The sequence below is a fragment of the Mytilus galloprovincialis genome, chromosome 2 (assembly GCF_965363235.1).
Source record: "Mytilus galloprovincialis chromosome 2, xbMytGall1.hap1.1, whole genome shotgun sequence".
NCBI classification, from domain to species: Eukaryota; Metazoa; Mollusca; class Bivalvia; order Mytilida; family Mytilidae; genus Mytilus; species Mytilus galloprovincialis.
This window is the reverse complement of record NC_134839.1, coordinates 49,131,640-49,152,636: the sequence shown is the minus strand read 5'-3', so window position 1 is coordinate 49,152,636 and position 20,997 is coordinate 49,131,640. Positions and strand designations below refer to the sequence as shown.

Sequence of the window (20,997 nt, the reverse complement as noted above, 5' to 3'; positions counted from 1 at the left end):
CCCTCATTTTTAATTTGTGACCCGGATTTCTTTTTTATCTATTGATTTATGAATTTCGAACAGCGGTATAATACAGTTACTGCTAAGAGTTTAAACTTGTACTAAAATTCTGTACTACCCCTGCATCACTTTAGGTATTTCTCAAAATTCAATTTTAGCAAGCTTCTACGTTTTTTTTATACTAGTAACATTCCAAGTTATGTATATAACCCCTTTGACAAATAAAGCATTGAAGATGAAAATGATGTTGAAGACATCAACACAGTAATGGAGATGACTCAATTTCCCCGAGAATTGACAAAGTGAAGATCATAATAGATGGTTGATTGCTTAACGTCCAGTGGTATTATTATTTCATACATTCTCTTGACGAGAAAAAATAAAAATAAATACAATAGGTAGGTCATGTTATAGATGCCATCCGGGATGAAGGTCGGAGAAATTTGGACTGCCACTGAACAAATGTCGGTATATATACTAGATAGGAACAACAATTTTGCATTAAAATAGAACACCTACGGACCCGTAGAGTTGTTGTAAGGATTCATAACATGCAAATAGAATGACATTCTTTTAACACGTGACATCGGAATCAACGTCACCATCCTTACCGGACGTGGCTACGTACTTGTACATCCAGCACAGTTAAACGGGCGTCCTATTTAGACAAGGGTTTTATTGCCGGTCGGAAGGAGACTTAAGTGCATGATCATATGTCTACGATCATAACAAAGACGTGCACGATCATACTTAAAGTATTGTTATGCTTAAGAATATAAGCAAGCAATTGTGTTTTATTTATTATTAGCCATTTCCGATCATTTATTGTCAAATAATGAATATTAAAAGCAAAGTGCATAACTCTAGAAAGAACAAACCACTGAACTATAAGATTTTTGTTAGAAGTCACCAATCTCATATCAAAATCATTGGAGATCATTCTGAGATCTTCTCCAAGAACACTTCGGATAGAAATTCAAAGAATAATCGTTTAAACTTTTGTTTAGATGAATTGACATCATGATCAGCAGCAAGAGACAAACCAGAAGATCTTTTGGATAAGTAAAACGATGGTCATATAGGTGTCAGTAGATCTCAATTGTTCCTGCTGAACTTCTGAATTCATTATCAAAGAAAATTTAGCAAGCTGATGAAGGAATCTGGTTAGTGTTGACATGGTTATAGATTTGAGAATAGAAATTTGGAATGTGTCTAAGCGACATCATCCCGACCAAAGAGCAGAAATAGTTATCTAAGGTACCAGGATTATAATTTAGTACGCCAAAACGCGCGTTTTGTCTACATAAGACTCATCAGTGACGCTCATATCAAAATATTTATAAAGCCAAACAAATACAAAGTTGAAGAGCATTGGGGATCCAAAATTCCAAAAAGTTGTGCCAAATACGTCTAAGGTAATCTATGCCTTGGATAAGAAAATCCTTAGTTTTTCGAAAAATTCAAGCTTTTGTAAACGGGAAATTTATAAAAATGACCACATTATTGATATTCATGTCAACACCGAAGTGTTGACTACTGGGCTGGTGATACCCTCGGGGACGAAACGTCCACCAGCAGTGGCATCGACCCAGTGGTGTAAATAGTTATCAAAGGTGTCAGGATTATAACTTAGTACGCCAAACGCGCGTTTCGTCTACATAAGACTCATCAGTGACGCTTATATCAAAATATTCATAAAGCCAAACAAGTACAAAGTTGAAGAGCATTGAGGATCCAAAATTCCAAAAAAAAACTGTGCCAAATACGGCTAAGGTAATCTATGCCCGGGATAAGAAAATCCTTAGTTTTTCGAAAAATTCAAACTTTTGTAAACGGAAAATTTATAAAAATGACCACGAGGCCACTTATGGGTCTTCAACACAGCGAGAAAATCCAACACCCGGAGGTAGGCTTCAGCTGGCCGCTAAACGCGAATGTGCATGTACTAGTTCGGTGAAATGGACGCCACACTAAACTCCGAAACCTACAAAGTAACTAAAATTGAGAAACATACAAGACTAACAAAGGCCAGAGGCTCCTGACATGGGGGACACCTGCAAAAATGTGGCGGGGGTTAAACATGTTTAGGAAGGTCTCATTTCTCCCCTTCAAGTGATTCTTGATATATCTTACAAATCAAACATCCAAAATTCAACAGAAACTAATATAGGCGGATATGGGATAATTTTTGGGGTAAAAAGCATAAAGACGGTACAAAATGAAAACATACATACCTACGTCTTTGACGTTGCCTTGGTATATGTAAATTTTAGGAACACAGACGGTGTTCCAAATCTTATATTGACCTCTTGTGATTTTTGGCGCGGTGAATATAAAATTTTACCTAAAAAGATTTCCTAAGCTTTTAGCCAATGAGATTCTCTTGCTTGAGCCGGTACAGTGAAAGTGAGAAAAGCAATCGAGTTGTGATGACCAATTATTATCTGTCCATCACTATTTTACCTATGACGACTGGTTAATATCATTGACGACGCGGCACGTGCTTCCTAAGTTTCTATCGATAATTTTTATAGCACTCTACTGTGCTGAGAAAGGAAATCATCCGTCAGTGAGATCAAAGGAACATTTCGTAAATTAGCCACAAATACATTTCTAACGACAAAACATATCATTTATCTATAAGTTTAACCTGGGAACAGTATATCTAACAATAATATATATATATACAGTAGCATGGGTTCGAATCCCGGCGAGGGAAGAACCAAAAATTTGCGAAAGCAAATTTACAGATCTAACATTGTTGGGTTGATGTTTAGACGAGTTGTATATACATTATGTACACAGCCATGTATCACCATCATTGATGGCGATCCGATCGATACATCTGTTGTAGAGTTGTCACTGACTCAGACGTACTTATAAATATAATTATTTTCTGTGACTGTATATTACATTAATTTGTAGGATCCTTTACTAAAGATAATTTAGCTGATCTGTAACAATAACATCTTCATGCCTTATATATCATGTACTGTAGTACGCCGCTAGATTAAAACAGACGAAGAAAGGTAACACACGGCCAGCGAAAGCTCTTTTTAAGAGAGCCCAGGTGGTCGTGTGGTCTAGCGGGACGGCTGCAGTGCAGGCGATTTGGTGTCACGATATCACAGTAGCATGGGTTCGAATCCCTGCGAGGGAAGAACCAAAAATTTGCGAAAGCAAATTTACAGATCTAACATTGTTGGGTTGATGTTTAGACGAGTTGTATATACATTATGTACACAGCCATGTATCACCATCATTGATGGCGATCCGATGGATACATCTGTTGTAGAGTTGTCACTGACTCAGACGTACTTATATATATATGTTACAGGCATTTTCTAAATTTAGGCATTTTGTAAAATGACTGAATTTTTAGGCAATTTCTAAAATGACTAAAGTTGGCGGGCATTTTACAAAATGCCTAAAAAAACCTAGTCATTTTGTAAAATGCCTGAAATTTTTAATGAAAATTTCACAAATTGTCTGGTCTGTTTCAGGCAAATTGTGTAAATATGCAATACATGAAATAGATGATAAAAATATATTGTAAAGCTACACAAAAGGGTTAAGTAAAATAAATTAAAGATTATTCTTTAAAAATGTAGCCATAATTGTCAACCATTTTCCAAAGTGTACAAAACATACACTTTGTTCGACCCCCCACCCCCCTCAAAAAGTGTACATCAACCATTTTCAGATTTCAAGACAAGAATCAATCATTCCTAATAAAAAGAAGATCCTGTCTATTATTGTTCAGATTCATATCAAAATTTGCATTGGAAATAGATTGAAAAATATCTGGCTGTTTTACTTTTTTATTTAAAAGGCGTACGGTAAAATTTTGATTGTTTAACCCCCTCCACCCAAGTGTACGTTTTGTACACTTTGGAAAATGGTTGACAATTATGGATGACCTCTTACCTTATGGCTGTTGTGACTGGAAAGGAAGAGCATCGTTATCAACTGGGAATTAAAAAAGGAATACTACGTGGACTTTACACCAGGAATCAGTTTGAACTGTCTGACAGTAACTTTATTGCTATTCAATCTGTAAATTATGATAATGAAATATCCTTTAGAAAAGCTGTCAGTAATGTTTCTTTATGTAATGGTCAGGGTTACATAAAATGTGGCTGTAGTGCTAGTGGTAAGACTAGATGTAACACTAAACGTTGTCTTTGCAAAAAGTCGGGACAAATATGTAACAGTCGCTGTCATCCAAACCTTACATGTAGCAACAAATAATTGTCAACTTCACTGTTTATGTAAATAACTCAATTAAAAATCTGTAACTGTTTAAATTGCATGCTTTATTTAATGATAGAATAAAAGTATCTATTTGATATTTCAAGTCGTTTAATTTTGAGTACATTATATTCAGTTTTAGTCTTTTAGGCATTTTGTAAAATGCCTTACAATTTTTTCAGGCATTTTATAAAATGCCTGAAAAAAATAGTCAATTTGTAAAATGCCTAAATCATGCAGGCATTTTAGAAAATGCCTAAAAGTTTCAGTCATTTTACAAAATGCCTAAATTTAGAAAATGCCTGTAACATATATAAATATATATATATATATATATATGTTCATGGTTTAACTTATAAAAATATTTTCGGTTATCAATAAAAAGCGCAAGGAAATATCTGCGGCAACATATAACATCATTATGACCTCTCAGGGTTATCAGTGAGCCAATGTAAAAATATCTTGATGATACATTAAGTTTTATTATACGTTTTCCCTAAAATTCAAATCACATACTGAAAGAATTGTTCAAGTTAAGATATACCAGTGAATCCCGAGTTGTTTTCATGGATAATATCACTAAGCCGCGCGCGATCTCAACCAGGAACGGGTGAAAATTACGTCATCGATCAATCTGTTTAAAAACTGAGACGCAATAGCAGACGTAGCATTGTACCATTAAATTTAAGGGAAGGTGCACGAATCCGAAAGTTTTGTGTTACGGATATTATCATGAAAAGATACATGCCATATATAGTACAATCCACTTCAATCAGTGAATATTCTAAGCTTTGACATACGACGATCAAGGATTTGTATATTTACAAAGCCTTGTGACGACACACGGAAAAATAATGTGCTCCTCTAAACGGAGGAAGTTAGAGGTTTCTATTTGGGCACAGGTTAAAGCGTTCTATTAATTTCTTTTCCCTGTCCACAATAAATGCATACCTTTTTCAAATTAAATAATTTTTCGAGGTTTATGTGACAGGTATGCAGAAAACTGGACAGTCTTTACAGGTACGTTGACAGATGAAAAGAATATATGCACCACGGGGGGGTTACTTCCTATTATTGGGTATACGGGGATGTGCCAAAAATATGGGTCATAATTTTGCGAGATTTTATATAAAAATGACCCTCCTTTTTAATGACATCCTATATTAAAATGCATTTACGTTTGATAACTGTATATTGATTTGGGATATGATCTACATATCATATATAAATATGCTATTGATAATCTTACATTATTAATGGTCAATTATTATATTAAATTAAATCAATCCATTTGAAAGTTCACCTTTCAAACAAAGTGCTTTCAAATAAGTTCCCAAATGAACCCCGGTGAGTTAGTGCTTATATAAGCATGGGTCATATTTTAAATATTGTATATAAGTATAGGTCATTCTTTCTTAAATATTTATATAACTATAGGCACTGAATTTCAGTGAATGTTATATTAAAATGGGTACGTTTTTTGAGGCAAAAATGGCACACCCCTACCAAAAAAATATCGAAGTTACCCCCCCGTGATATGCACCCAATGTGAAAGCAACGTAAATCTAGCTTTTCAACTCTTTTTTTTCGTCGTCTTCTCTCATTTTTTATAGTGGACTTTTAACATTCTTTTAAAGAATCCAGTCCTTAGCAAGGAAGAAGAAAAAGAAGAAATTATCATGATTCTGTCCAAGAGAGGATAATTTAGAAGAGAGATTACCCTGTCATCACGACAAAGATTGAAGATTATGTCCCAAAATGCATAAAAAAACACACCGAACAAATATGACTAATATCTGATCCTGAGATGATACTTTCCATTGACCTTAGTGCTATTTGTCTGCCATTACTGGAAATCACAACGAATGTACCCATTCTAGTTTAAATTTTGGTCTTGGGACAGAGATATGTGTGGGAGGGTAAAAAAACACCCTTCTGATGTACTGATATTTTGAGCTCCCAGAGTCAAAATCAAACTCAGGACCCTAAGCGCAGTAGACATCTATATCAACCTCTAAGACCACAAACCCACACTAAAAGTGCTACAACCTTTTCATCCTCCAAATACATTTGTACACCTTATCGCTATCTACTGGAGAGGACATCACACAGGTTCCCGTAAAATTTTGACGTCATATAAGACATAATACAAAATATCTGAAGCCACAATGGAAAAGTGATTATTGTATGACGTCAATAGTTCAAGCAGGACAGATTCTCAGGTCCGCCTGGAATAGAAATTATTGAAACAACCCTTTCTCGAAAAATCCTACTTTAGACCACATGGTCATGATGGTCTTGTATCCAAATATTAAAAAAACTACTTTATGAAAGAATGCTTGTAATTAATGAAAACTAACTTAAGCTCTCAATTTAATCACCTGAGATTTAAATCACTGCTGCTAAAAGAAGGGCGAAAGTCACCCTAGGGACATCTAAACTCATAAATCGAAAATAAACGCCATGGCTAAAAAAGAAAAAGATAAACAAACAAACAATAGTACACCAAAAACAACATAGAAAAATAAAGACTTAGCAACACAAACCCAACCAAAAATTAGGGGGGGATCTCAGGTGCTCTGGGAGAGTAGGCAGATGCTGTTTCACATGTGGCACTCGTTGTGTATAATTGATGAAATATCAATGAATATTTACAAAATTACTGTTTTTGTGCAGTCTATTAAACTTCATATCTTATAAGTTACATGGTTCGCTACTGACCCCATACAGATCCATAGAGGGTTAGTAAAATCCATAGGGGGTGAGGCCGGAGGCCGATTCCCCTATGAATTTTATTCACCCTCTATGGATCCGTAGGGGGTCGGTAGTTAACCGTATAACGAATTTATCGAACGCTGGACCATGAACCCCATATGAAACTTATTAACCCCATACGGTCTCTTAGGGGGTCACCACGTGACGGCGTTTAACCAATCACAACGTGATAATTCATCTGTCATCCGATAATTATTCTTAAGCAAATAATACCAATAATTGAATAATCTTGACAATTCTAGAATATACCAGTATACGAAAAATGAATAAGCTATATATTTTCTATTTTAGTTTCAAATCAAACTGATGGGAAAAAGAAGAAAAAAAAATATTGTTAATCTCAGAAATTTCAAAATTTAACAACAATGGTGCATTGTAGGTAAAAGAAGATTTGATATGAGTGCCAATGAGACAACTCTCCATTCAAGTCACAATTTGAAATAGTAAACCATTAAAGGTTAAAGTACGGCCATCAACACAGAGACTTGGCTCACACTGAACAGCAAGCTATAAAGCATTAAAGGGCCCCAAAAAATGACTAGTGTAAAACCATTCAAACAGGATAACCAATGGTGTAATCTATTTTAAAAAAACAAGAAACGAGGATCACTTATGAACCACACAACATCAACAAATGACAACCACTGAGCTTAACATGTACATGTATTAAACTTAAATGTCAATAAGTATGTATTTTGCAAGACATATCAAGTTATTCAAGTATAAATGTATTAACTTTTTAATTGAAAATATTTTTTTTCAGATCCAACTGAGCAACTGAGAGAAAATGTTTTCTACTAGTACACAGAAAAAACATTGGACATTTACAGGCGAAACACAGATAACGCAAAATAAAAGAGATACTAATCATAAATATGTAAACAAACATGGTGGTGCTAACCTTAATGTAAGTAAAACCTCTTCCAGAAGGTATTGAGGGTGTCTTAGAAGTATATATATTTGTTCTGATACTAAAAATTTTAAAGTACAGGAAAATTAAAGTATTTGCTATCTAAAAATCATTTGAATTTTGAACCACCCTTACATATGTTTTAGTAATTATACTTTTAAAACCTTCCAGTCACTCCTGGGATTTTTTTTAACAACTCTTATACAACTCTTAATCTAAAATTACGCTCATGACATTAAAACAAGACCGGTGACAGGCTACAAAAGAATTTGTTTTCATATGAAATTTTGCTTCTTAACGTTTAAACGTAATTTAATATCCTGAACTTGGTGGCTTACAGCAAGACATAATGTTCTGTTTCTGTTTAAAATTTCATCTTGCCATTTGAAAAAAAGGACCACATGTTTTTGTTAATGTGAAAATGTACATGAAGTGGATAGCCAAAATTGACAGGTAGGTATATTAATGCATGTGGTAGGAGATTGATAATGCATCCTACAGGTAGATATAGCCTGAAAAAGTTTTTTCTCTTGTCTTGGTCATATATATGGAGAGATATAAGCTTAAAAAGTGAGGTGAAATATACCAGTGGGACACTCAAAGTCATGAGTTAAAAATAAACTTTAAAAAATTGAAAAGTACCAATAGACAAACAACAGTATACTAATTCTGACATAGAAAACTAAAGACTGAGTAACTCAAAGCCCAATCACATTGAGGATGACCTATGTTCAAAAAGGGTAAACAGATCCTGCTCCACATGTGGCACCCATTGTGTTGCTTATGTAAATACAAACTCATTGATAAGTCTGATTTGGAAGGTCACATTCTAGTAAAAGAGGATTGGATTATGGTTATGCCAATTCATCCATCGTTATCTGCGAAACAGATATCAAACTTTATAAATGTTGTACTATATATATTAAAAGTTTGAGAATTTTTGCCAAAGATTGTAGCAATGAACATAATTAAATTGAAAAAAAGTATGTGATTCATAAAAAATTTAACACAACTCTTCGTTTGATTTTTAATTTATTACTTTCAGGATGAAACAAAAGAGAAGAAATACTTAACATTTACAGAAGAGAAGATCCTTGGTCGACATTTTGAGCATGTACTTCGTGAATTTTGTAATGTTTTCCAACCTCCAATGCCAAAATATGTAATGGTAGGTGAATTCTTTTTGAAAAAACACACACACACATTGTACAAGTAACAACAAAAACAAATACTTCAATTCCCAATCATGGCTGCCAGGATTAGAAGAATAATTGCCACTATTATTTTCAAACAAGATAACATTATTTGTACTTAAACAAAACTATAGAGTGATTAGTTATTGTTTTGATTAACATTTCATATTAAAGTAAATGTTATAAGTAGTGACAGGTTCTAGAGTTGGAGCAAAGAGGATGTACTTTCCATAATGATGACAATTGAAGCAAGTTAAATAAGACATTATTCTAAACAATATAAAAAAGAAGATGTGGTATGATTGCCAATGAGACAACTGTCCACAAGAGACCAAAATGACACAGACATTAACAACTATAGGTCACAGTACGGCCTTCAACAATGAACAAGGCCCATACTGCATAGTCAGCTCTAAAAGGCCCTGATATGACAATGTAAAACAATTCAAACGAGAAAACAAACGGCCTCATTGAAATAAAAAAATGAAGTATGTATTATATTTATCCTTTATTTCATTCAATTCAGACTTAATAGGAAAACATGTGTAAGTTTTAGGACATGTCTACCTATTTTGTTGCTCTTTTCAGCATCATATCTTATTGATGTATGTTATTTTAATTTAATGTCTTCATTTTAAGATGATGCTGTTCTATTTACAACATTTTAGGGTACAGCTATGTGTTATTTCAAGAGATTTTATGTAAAGCATTCTGTGATGGACTATCATCCTAAAGATATCATGTAGGTATTCAGAGATTATTTTATATACTGTAAACCTACTGATTTTCAGGAGCAATCTATTTTCTTGAATAGAAGAATAATGCAAATTTAAATCATCACAAACCTTATGTAAATATATTGAGAAAATGAGAAGATTGAAAAGAATGAATTGCCACAAAGTTGGCTAGAAAGCACTTAAGATAAAAAAAAAACTGTATGCGCGAAAATAATATGGTTTACAGTATATATTTATTATTATTGCATAGCAATATAATATTTCCCATAGAAAGTAACTAAAAGTAAGTGTGCAATAAATTCTAATATTGCACTAGTGCAATAAATCTTCAAAATTCATGATGTAATCAACGACAACATCTTAGTTTAAACCAATTTTTACTTTCAAATACTATATTGCTATACAATAAAAGGGTTATTGCATGAATATTGTGGAATATTGTCCCTCGTATATTGCACTCTCAAGCTCTACAATATAAAATTCTACTCGGAACAATATTCCCCAATATTTATGCAAGAACCCTATAATATATACAACTTGTAAACAATTTTTTTACTCTATATGTACTCTAAATATGAACTAAAGGAGATACAGGGTTACATCATTTTTTTAACTCCTCTGCTAGCTCTAGATTTATAGCAGATATTAGTTTTTTTATTTGCAAAACTTTTATAAAATTTTAAGTTTTATGAATTGTTTTTATTAATCACAGAGAAGAAGTTGGCAAAATTACCATCGATAAAATTTATCAATTTTAGTTATTTTTTAAATAGATTGAAGAAACTTATCGAGGTTTAATTGAGTACTGCCATTGGATGTATTGCCTTTAAAAGTTATGGAAATGACTGAAAATGATCACAACTCATTTACTTTAATGTTTTGAAGATGGACATTTGTTTATCAAGCCTGTAAAGCTTTTTAAAAAGTTAATGCTTTCATCACATGGTTCATTTATTTTTTTCAGGTTGACATGTGTTTATTTAGCCAGTAAAGTAGAGGAATTTAATGTTTCTATTACACAGTTTGTAGGAAATTTAAAAGGAGATAGAGACAAGTTTACCAATATAATTCTAAGTTTTGAACTTATGTTAATGAAGAAACTACATTACCATTTAACTGTACATAACCCATATAGACCTCTGGAAGGTCTTATTATAGACCTCAAGGTTAGTGTACTGTGTAATCATTATTATTGATGTAAATTCAGAAATTATTGCATGCATTTATTTTTGCAATTTTGTCATTTTAGACCAAAATGCGATTTTATTTTTTGCCATATTGAGAAAAATCCCACTTCAATCATATAGATATTGCAAAATGCCAGTCTAGATTATAAAGATAACAAAGTAAAATCACAAAAATACTAAACTCCAAGAAAAACTCTAAAAGGAAACCCCCTAATCAAGTGGCAAAATCAAAAGATAAAACACATAAAACAAATGGACAACAACTGTCATGTTCCTGACTTGGTACAACACGGTCACATTTTTCATGATAATAAAAACATTGCAATTATTTCCAAATTTGCAGCATTAACTTTCTTTCATTCTTTGAACAAGTTAACAATAAAGAGAGAAGTTTAATAGATTTTAATAGCTCAAAAAATATTTTTGAACTAATGGGTGTGAATTTAAAATTGCACCTGCAAACAAATTTTGTCATAGTGTCTTTATAAATTTATATGACTTGAGTCTATACAAGTATTGTTTTTAAACACTGGGGTAGTATAACATCAGAGAAAAAACAGTTATATACCGGTAGTTGTTTGTTAAAATGAAGCTAAAAGTAGAACAGGAATATGTTTAAATCAAATTAAAAAAAAATGAAATAAAACTGAAAAAAGAATCTTTACTATGAATGTATTTGATCTGAAATTAATTCTCTTTTGTTGAAGTGGAAAAAGATTTAGATAGGTAGGTTGTTTGTGCTTGCATGGTCAACCATGTATATATAATTGTGTGTCTAGGTCAACCATGTATATATAACTGTGTGTCTAGGTCAGTTTAAGGGAACCACTTATGATAAACCAATAGTATTTGGTTTGCAGTTATATTAGCATTGTCATTTCTTATTGCCACATAGATTATGTGGTCCTACACCTTTTGTCATGGTTCATTGGCTTTGAATGGTTTGCATAGATAACATATCCAAGTATTGCCATTTTACATGTTCTATTCATTATTTTCATTACGCTAAAGCAATTACATGAAGGCAAGACATATCTCAGTGTTCAAATTCTATTATATTTATTTTCAGACTAGGTATAAATCTATAGAAAAAAGTCGTATAGATAAGATACGCAAACTTGCTGAGGATTTCTTAGACAAGTCATTAGCAAGTAATGTCAGCTTGGTATTTGCTCCATCACAGATTGCATTGGCAGCCATCTTAAGTAGTGCAGAAAATGACAAAGTCAGTTTAGATAGGTAAGAATGGTATTTGTCATTATCTAAAGTAGTGCTGAGAAAATGTCTGCAAAGAATTATTGATACAGTATAGTTAAGGAAGTTCACTACTCAGTTTGGAAATAAATAGCTTTTCATAAAACTAGTATATATTGATAGGGGATCAATTAAGGAATCAAAAAAGCAAAGAAAATAAAGAGATATTATCCATTGAAATTTTGGCAGGAAAATGTTCTCTCTTTATTTTTCATAGCTTTTTCATTCTCAAAACTATTTAAAATAGATAAGATTTTATAAGACTTTTACACATGAAATCCACGAAAAATTGGTATCCAACGAATAATAATGAATCCACAGTATATTTGAAGCAGTCTATATAAAGGGAAAATAGGGATAAATGACCAGTTTTTGAATTTTATTTTCTAGACCCTCTCATCTAATAAGGGCATACTTTTCCTTATAAAAATCTTCTTCTGTCTTTTCTGGAACCATTATCAGAAAATCCTGTCAGTTATTATCTGGGTACCTGTAGAACTGTTATGCAAACATTTTAATGATCAAAGTAAGGTCAATAAATAAATAAATCTGAATGTCCATTGTGAAGATGGAGATAAGATATTGCTTCCTGATAGCCAATGTCAATTATTTGATAAAAATAAAAGTTAAACCTATGCAAGTGTCAAATAAATAAATAATAAAACTATCACATTTTTTTCAACTACTGTATGCTTAGCAAAAAATATTATATCTGAAATCTCCAATGACTTATTTACAGTAACAGTCCAATAAAAAAGGGCCGGGGATGCACCCTGTTCAAACTTTATAGCTAAAACACTGGTTACTCCTATATACTATATGATATTTAGGGGTGATCTCAAGACTAACAAAATATATTAAAGCTGAGGAAATTGTCCTAACATAAAACAGATTAGTCAAGCATCTATACTTGATACTCAATCACACTTTTCCTTAAAAAAATCTCATCCATGTCTTCTCTGGAGCCATTATTAGAAAATCCCTGCAGCTGTTATCTGGGTACTAGTAGTACTGTTGTTTTGACATTTTGATAATCAATGTAAGGTCTTGAGTTTTTTTTTCTTCAGAACTGTACCTATTCACAAGATTACTTTTTATATGTTAAAGCTCAAAGTTGCATTGCAATCTATCAGTTATTCATGGATTTCAACATTTACAGTTCTCATTCTGTAGCTATCAAAACAAGTAAACTTTCCACCATGAATTTTTCTTTAAAATTTTCTTCAGTAATTTGAATAATAAACCTGCTTGTTACGTGCTGATATCACAAAATAAAAAAATCAAGAGGAGAAATACCCTGATACTATGGATTCATTAATATCCATTGAATACTAATTTTTGTGGAACAGTGGAACCACGACCTTACTTAGATGTTCAGCATATAACAAATTTTATTAAGGAATGTATGCAGACTATGCTTAAACTACAAAATTAAATATCCATGATTCGAATATGCATATTTTCCTCATTCCACGAAAATTAGTTTGAGAAAATAAATAAATCTACAGTATGTGGTTAGAGAAGTCTGTATAACTGGAACTGTACTTTTGTCTTCATGTCCTTTCTGTTTTTTACAGTTACATGTCTGATGTGTTGTTGGCCGGGGCTGCACCTGAAGATGTGAAGAAAACAGTTTACCAGATAAAACGTGAGTAAAATCCTTTCATTTTTATTTCATTGTTGATCAGAATGAAAGGCCCTTTTACATGTTAGAAATATGGGTGTTAACTCAGTAAAGAATTATTAATTTAGTACTCACTGGTTTTACCTAGCAATACATAAGTTCTCGTGCAGACAAATATCTACCAAACGGGAACACAATTATAATATTAAAAAGATGTGGTATAATTGCCAATGAGACAACTCTCCATAAGTATATAACACAAAGTTTATATCTAATGGAGGTTAAACCCCCTACCTAATTATCTTGTATTAGTTAATGATAGTTGCATTTCAAATGGATGATTTTTGTAGGCTGCGCCACTTTTTGTTTTTACTTTTTTAAGGTCAGTACACAAGAACCTGATCAAAAGTACTTAGTTATTTGTTTTATTAATACAGGTATAAGATATATGGTCAGTACACAAGAACCTGTTCAGAAAGATATGGTTGGACCAATACAGAGGAAGCTAGAACAGTGTAGAAACCAGGAAAATAATCCGGACAGTGAAATGTAAGCATGGAAAATTTAAAGATTTGTAACAGTGTTGATTCTAGTAGCTCTAGATGATAGAAATATCGCCAAAGCTTGATAAGTCAGAAGTCAATGGAACCTGGAATTACTACTGGATTTGTTGTTCAAGTTATGAGCAATATGAGGTCAAGAGTTATATTATATGTAACTCAGAAGTCCTTATGGAACAAAACAGGTCCTTTAATTGGTATGCATTCAACATTTTGTTTAGCTGCAGATTGGTTAACTTTCATTATTATCTTAAATACAATGTGCTGATAATTCAAAAATTATTCAGATGTTTTTATTATTGCCAAAAATGCAACAGGGTTGTAATCACAATAATTTAAACTCACATTTTGGATTTTTTTATATACCGGTTAATGAATTGGAATTTTTCTCAGTACTGCAAACATATATTATAATCACATTTTGGTCTAAAATGACAAAATCACAATTATAAATGCTCACAATAATTTTTGGATTAACTGATTACTCAATAAATTTGGTATGAATTATTTGCTCATCTCTAATTGAGGTGAGCAAATAATTAATATTCATATGTGATATACAGTCACTGACCGTATATCACCTTGTTTATGACGTTGATAATGCGTTCCCGTAGAGTTTTATTTATAAGGTCAATAAAACATACAGGTTCGCGGAAATTTTAGGTCGTCCGCTCCAAATTAGAAAATGATGGTTTTTACCCTAAATACTTCATTTAGAACACTTATAAGAGTTGCAGTATATAAAGAATAACCATACATTGTCTCGAAATATCAATGTTATTTGTACTCGGCTCGAAACAGGTAGAAATGCTCGGCACAGCCTCGCTTTCTACCTGTTTCTAAGCCTCGTACAAATAACATTGATATTTCGAGACAATGTATGGTTATTCTATATTTATTATCTCAGGGGTAAAATGTATTTGACCTTTGATCTGTCTCACTAACAATAATTTCCTGCTACTGATTGTTATAGCATATATCTTTTCACTATTTTTAGTCAATATATGGTTTAGATATTGACACCTTTCTCTAGATAGTGATTGCAAACAGACATTGTTTTCTTTCTGCATTAGGGCACAAATGAATAATAGCACAGAAATATACAAATTGTAAACATATGGCGTATAGGAATAAAAATAACTATATAAGATACATGCAATCATATTTAATACTGTTATTATTTTATGAAAGTATCATCAGCTCAGTCCTCAGTACTTTGATACTGACAAGAATTATAACAAACCTTTCTTAAATTGTCTATTTATATAAATTTAAAAATTATTAAGAAACTAAGGTTTCAAATCCCTCAGCCAAAGTTAACCTTAGATAGATTTGGTTATTATTTTAGGTACTTTTAGGTCCTTTTCAGTCATACAGCTCTTCAACATTTCCAGTTCTTCTTCATTCTTAGTTTTCAAAAATTTAGCTATGAGTGTTCCTTGATGAATATAAATTCAGAAAACTGCTTTATACTTTTGAAATTAATGAAGTGGTGCTTTCATATTTTTCAGTTATAAAAGAAAGCTACAGGAAATGTTAGATGATGAAGATGAGATACAATCACAGAAAAGAATGAAAATTGAAGAAGTAAGTTTTTTTGGTCAAATATAGGACATATCCTAAACTGGTGTCCGTCTGTCTATCTGTTCTTTCATTCATTGTCAGATGGTATGTCCTTATGAACATTACTTTTTCAGATTTTTTTTATTGCAGATTTAATTTTTCCTAGTGCTGTACAGTTGATACAGTTAACTTTATCCCAATTTTCTTACTTACCAAGTGTTTACGATTTCCAATAATTACCGGTCTAGAAAATTGGTTTTTTCTTTATCATTTTTATGCTTCATATCTGTCAAGCAAGTAAGAAATAGCAATCCTACATTCTGTGGTCAGCATCTGCTTTTAGTTTCAATTTGTTGGTAAAGTGTTTTTAAGACTTTAAGAATACTGTCAGCAGTATGCAGTATGACATATCTGGTCAATTACTAAACACATTTTTTAAATATTATTGCAGGAGGAAAAGAAAGCAGAACAGGAATTAGTTTTAGGTGTGATATGATGACCACAGGCTGTGATTTAGACAGACATTAACTGCGACCAGTGCTCAGCAGGTGCAAGCAGATATCCAGTGTGATCAAATGATAATAATTGACAGTCTATAAAAAAAAAAATTAAAAAAAGAAAATTAAAAACTACATGTTTCTTTATAATTCTGAAAATGTAAATTAACATCAGAAGCAACCATTTATTTTATGTGACCATTATGAAGAAAAATAAATGCATTTCATTACTTTTCAAAATGTCATTTAAACATTCTGTTCTTGTGTTAACCATAGTCTTTTCACTCATTCTGTTTTGGTTAAAGATTTCACTTCACCTTGACCAAACAGTGTGACCAAGTAAGCAACTATAGACCACATTACAGCCTTTAATAACTGTGGGCCAACTTAAGCCATAGCACATTTTTACATATAAAGATGCATACAGATTCCATTGAAAGTTGAAACTTTTATTCTATTTATTCTGCAGACTTGCTGACAGTGTGGTGTGAGTCAAAGTTTTTCACATAGCATTGTAAACTTACATGTAATAAAAAAACCAATTAAATATACCAAGCATATAATTTATACACATGAGACACTTTTCAAAAGACCCCTCAGTGACACTGGAATCAAACATTTGAGAGCCAAAATAGAATACATAGTTTAAGGGCATTGAGTTTGAAATTTCAGTTCAGCAAGAGTTTGGCAAATACAGCTAAGGTAATATAATCCCCAGGGTAGAAAATCCTTAGTTTACCCCAACAACTTAAAGTTTTGTAAACAGTTGTTTAGCCTCACTATGCTGAACAGTTGAACCCCTAGATGTCATAAAGACTGAAGTAAGAGTCGGATATAATATTAATCTTGTAAAACAATCATTTTGTTTTATATTTAGTGAAATCTTTATGAAGAACTTCATCCTTTTATGAAAGTTAAGATCCTCACATTTCAATTTGGATTAAACATGCCAATAGACCAGGACCATTAATAGATTTTTCCAATCAAAACACTTCCAAAGAATTAAGTGTAAAGATGCCATGATCAGTCTGTTTATGGTTGGAAACTGTATCTTTGAAAAATAATTCAAAGACTAATGATTAAAGCTTAAAGGATATTTTATCAGGATCTTTGTTGTTCTAGTTGTTCGTGTCCTGTTGGTACAACTGTTCTCTACCATTTATTCCATTAGGAACATATATTGTAATAATTATTCCAGTGAAAATAGAATATATTCCAGAATTTTGTTTCCATTTTGAACTTGTATAATGATGGAACTTCTATTACATGACAGACCCCTAAGATTGTTTTTAACTTTCTAGGTCATTTAATTGGGGAAATTTATCAGCCAGACAATATCTGGGTCAAGATATGCAATTCCCAAAGGCGACAATGGTTGCCTTTTCTTCTCTGTTCATATCATAAAATTGGATATTTATGATGGCTCATTTCGAAGCTAAGACTCATTTTCACACATGTTTAAGTTTCATGATACAAAGTGTGGTTGAATATTTCACAAATTGGGAAACCCCCTAAATGACCCACTTGATACTGCTTCAACAAGTAAAAGTCCTTATTTTCACAATTGGTACCAACTTTACAGCACTCCATGTGTGCATATCCACAATAAATTGTTTTTTTTAGTGATACACGAGGTCAAAATATTTTTTTTAAAGGACATGAAGTAGAGCCAAATCCGCAAAAAGAATCCGAGGTTTCAATAAGGGAGATATATTCCTTAGTTGTAAACGATTTCAAAAATTAAATTACAGCAAATTTTAATAAGACAATGCCCTTCATTTTATTGCCGTAATGCCAGAACCAAAGTGCATGAGATACTACCGTCTTAACATTAGGCAAGCAGTACTCAAACAATTTGTCTAACAAGGTGTTTATTTCAAATTCATCTTTTAGCTTTTTAACTGATAACTGGTGTTGGAAAAGTAACTAAAAAACCTAAGAGTTATCATTCTTTGATTGAAAGAATGAAATGGGCTTTTTCGATTATATGCAAACAGTCGTGGTCCTCAATATATGACGGAACGGAGGTCGTTTTTCTTTGTACGGTTTTTGCATTTGAAGTGCTCGCATCAAATCTTTGAATAGAAAACAAAATTAGATTAACATTATATGATCAAATGTTTTTTCCCTGTTGATTATTTAATCTTGAATCGTATAAGTTTGGGCTAGGCACATATAGTCTCTTAATGGACTTATTGCCTTAGTGATTATTTTTGGAATCGCTTTGGTTGTTTTAGGATGTTTTCTCGATAAAGTTGTCACTCCGAGATTGTTTCCATACGGCTGTCCAATCAGCACGAGAAACTAGCGGCGTCAAATTGGAGCAAACACGGTAGGAAGCCGTTTGCGCAGCAGTGTATAAAGGACACGGCGGCCTTTCCGTGGTAACATGCTGACAGCAGTACGACGCCTGAATCGACTTAGATGGACACACGCGTACGAGCGTCAGAGATGGTTACACAGGCAAATTCCATCTTCGCCGTAGTGATGGACGAACTCGTGTGTAGAGACAAAGAGGAGAACGTTTTCTAGATTCATGTATCCAAGAGACAGGTCGTTGGGATGGTGGTAGTGTCATGGTATGGGGAGGAATATTGTTCAACCATAAAACTCCACTCACCACTATCAATAGCAATTTAAACTCCAACGCTACATCGATAATACTATGGCTAGGCATCAATATGTTAATGTTTTTCAACAAGATAACACTCGAGCACACTCTACACGACTCACAACTGCGTTCAGTAGTAATAACCATGTTCAGATATTACATGGCCAGCCTTTTTACCGGATTTGAGTCAAATTGAACAATTATGGGATCAAATAGGACAATCCGTAAGACGACGACAACCACTACCAGTTACGCTGCGCCAATTTCAAAACGCATTGCGGGAAGAATGGACAAACAATCCACAACACCGTGTACGACGTCCCGTCAGGTCAATGCCACGTCGTTTAAGAGATTGCGTTGCAGCACGCGATGGAAACATTCGTTATTGAGACTGTGAGGTAGTGAATTGTAGCGTTGTGTTATACGAACGTATTACATTCGAATCGTGATTATTGAACATTTTTGTTTGACTTTTATCTTTAGGTAAACCCATTAACGGTCATTAACAATAACTGTAAAGAAAATGTTATTTTAAAAAAAAACATAGTGTTGCGTTGTCATTGGCACTCGCAATGTTTCAAATATTCATTTGTCTTCAATACCCTGCAAACTGCAAACAGAATGCGTTATGCAAAACATTAAAATTATTCTTGTTTATTTTTACATGAATTGTAAAATTGAACACGTTCAGCAATACAGCTGGGGAGCGAATTTAAATGGCAAATGTGTATATTTACATGGTTACCGAACTGAGATTGATATATAAACGTGAATGTGTTAAAGAAACTGTCCACCATTTATTTAAGGAAATTTCATTGAAAGCAAAAACGAAAATTAAATGTTTAGTTTGAAGTTAAATAAAGGCAACAGTAGTATACCGCTGTTCAAAACTCATAAATCCAGGGACAAAAAACAAAATCGGGAAAACAAACTAAAACCGAGGGAAACGCATTAAATATAAGAGGAGAACAACGACATGACACCGAAACGTAACACACACAGAAACGGACCAAGCATCAGACAAAACACCACGAGAATAACAAATATAACAAGAAAACCAAATACATGAATTTGGGATAGACAAGTACCGTGCCACGTCTGATCTCAATATCTCAAAAATAAGAGAAAACACAAACGACTCAACGTTAAAATGCAACACACACAGAAACGAACAATAATATAACAATGGCCATCTTCCTGACTTGGTACAGGACACTTTTAAAGGGGAATAAAAGTGGTGGGTTGAACCTGGTTTTGTGGCATGCCAAACCTCGCACTTTAATGGCAAAGTTAAATATAACATTGAAATGACAACATAATATTACAGGACTACAATACAAATAAAACCTTCTGATAGTTACAAAGGAAAATTATTGTAAGTCGATTTAATTCTGCATTTCAGTTAATTGTTTAATCTATATAACCTTGCTATTAAAAATAAACATCATTATTTTGATACGTGATAATGTTCAGAAACTTGTTTTTATTTTATTTTCTGTAACAAGTGTTTGACATGATTTTAAATTAACAATGATGCATATTAAAGTTCCTGAACATAAGTATAAAAATATTGATTTTCGTCAGCATTTGTTTCTCAATTATTAGGTACAACTTAACATTGCAGATATGAATGTAATAAAATGTTCTTCTATGAACACTTTTTTCTAGTGTATTTTTGAAGGTCCAATAAACTCATCATAAATACCAGGATTGTAAGTTGTATTTCGCCAGACTCACGTTTCGTCTGCAAATGGCTCATTAGTGACGCTCGAATCGAAAGAAGTTAAAACGGCAAAATAAAGAACGAAGTTAAGGACCAAAAACTCCCAAAGGTT

General features: G+C 32.7%; 1 protein-coding gene across 1 annotated transcript; it reads left to right on the top strand.

Annotated features, from left to right (window-relative positions):
* The first annotated feature begins 5,129 nt into the window (after positions 1-5,129).
* LOC143063748 (cyclin-H-like) lies at positions 5,130-16,774 on the top strand. Its single transcript, XM_076236113.1, has 10 exons — positions 5,130-5,271; positions 7,790-7,933; positions 8,982-9,104; positions 9,798-9,871; positions 10,831-11,032; positions 12,123-12,292; positions 13,885-13,955; positions 14,369-14,480; positions 16,003-16,078; positions 16,506-16,774. The coding sequence occupies exons 2-10, from the start codon at positions 7,814-7,816 to the stop codon at positions 16,548-16,550; spliced, it is 993 nt and encodes a 330-aa protein (XP_076092228.1). The 5' UTR covers positions 5,130-5,271; positions 7,790-7,813; the 3' UTR covers positions 16,551-16,774.
* Positions 16,775-20,997: the final 4,223 nt, after the last annotated feature.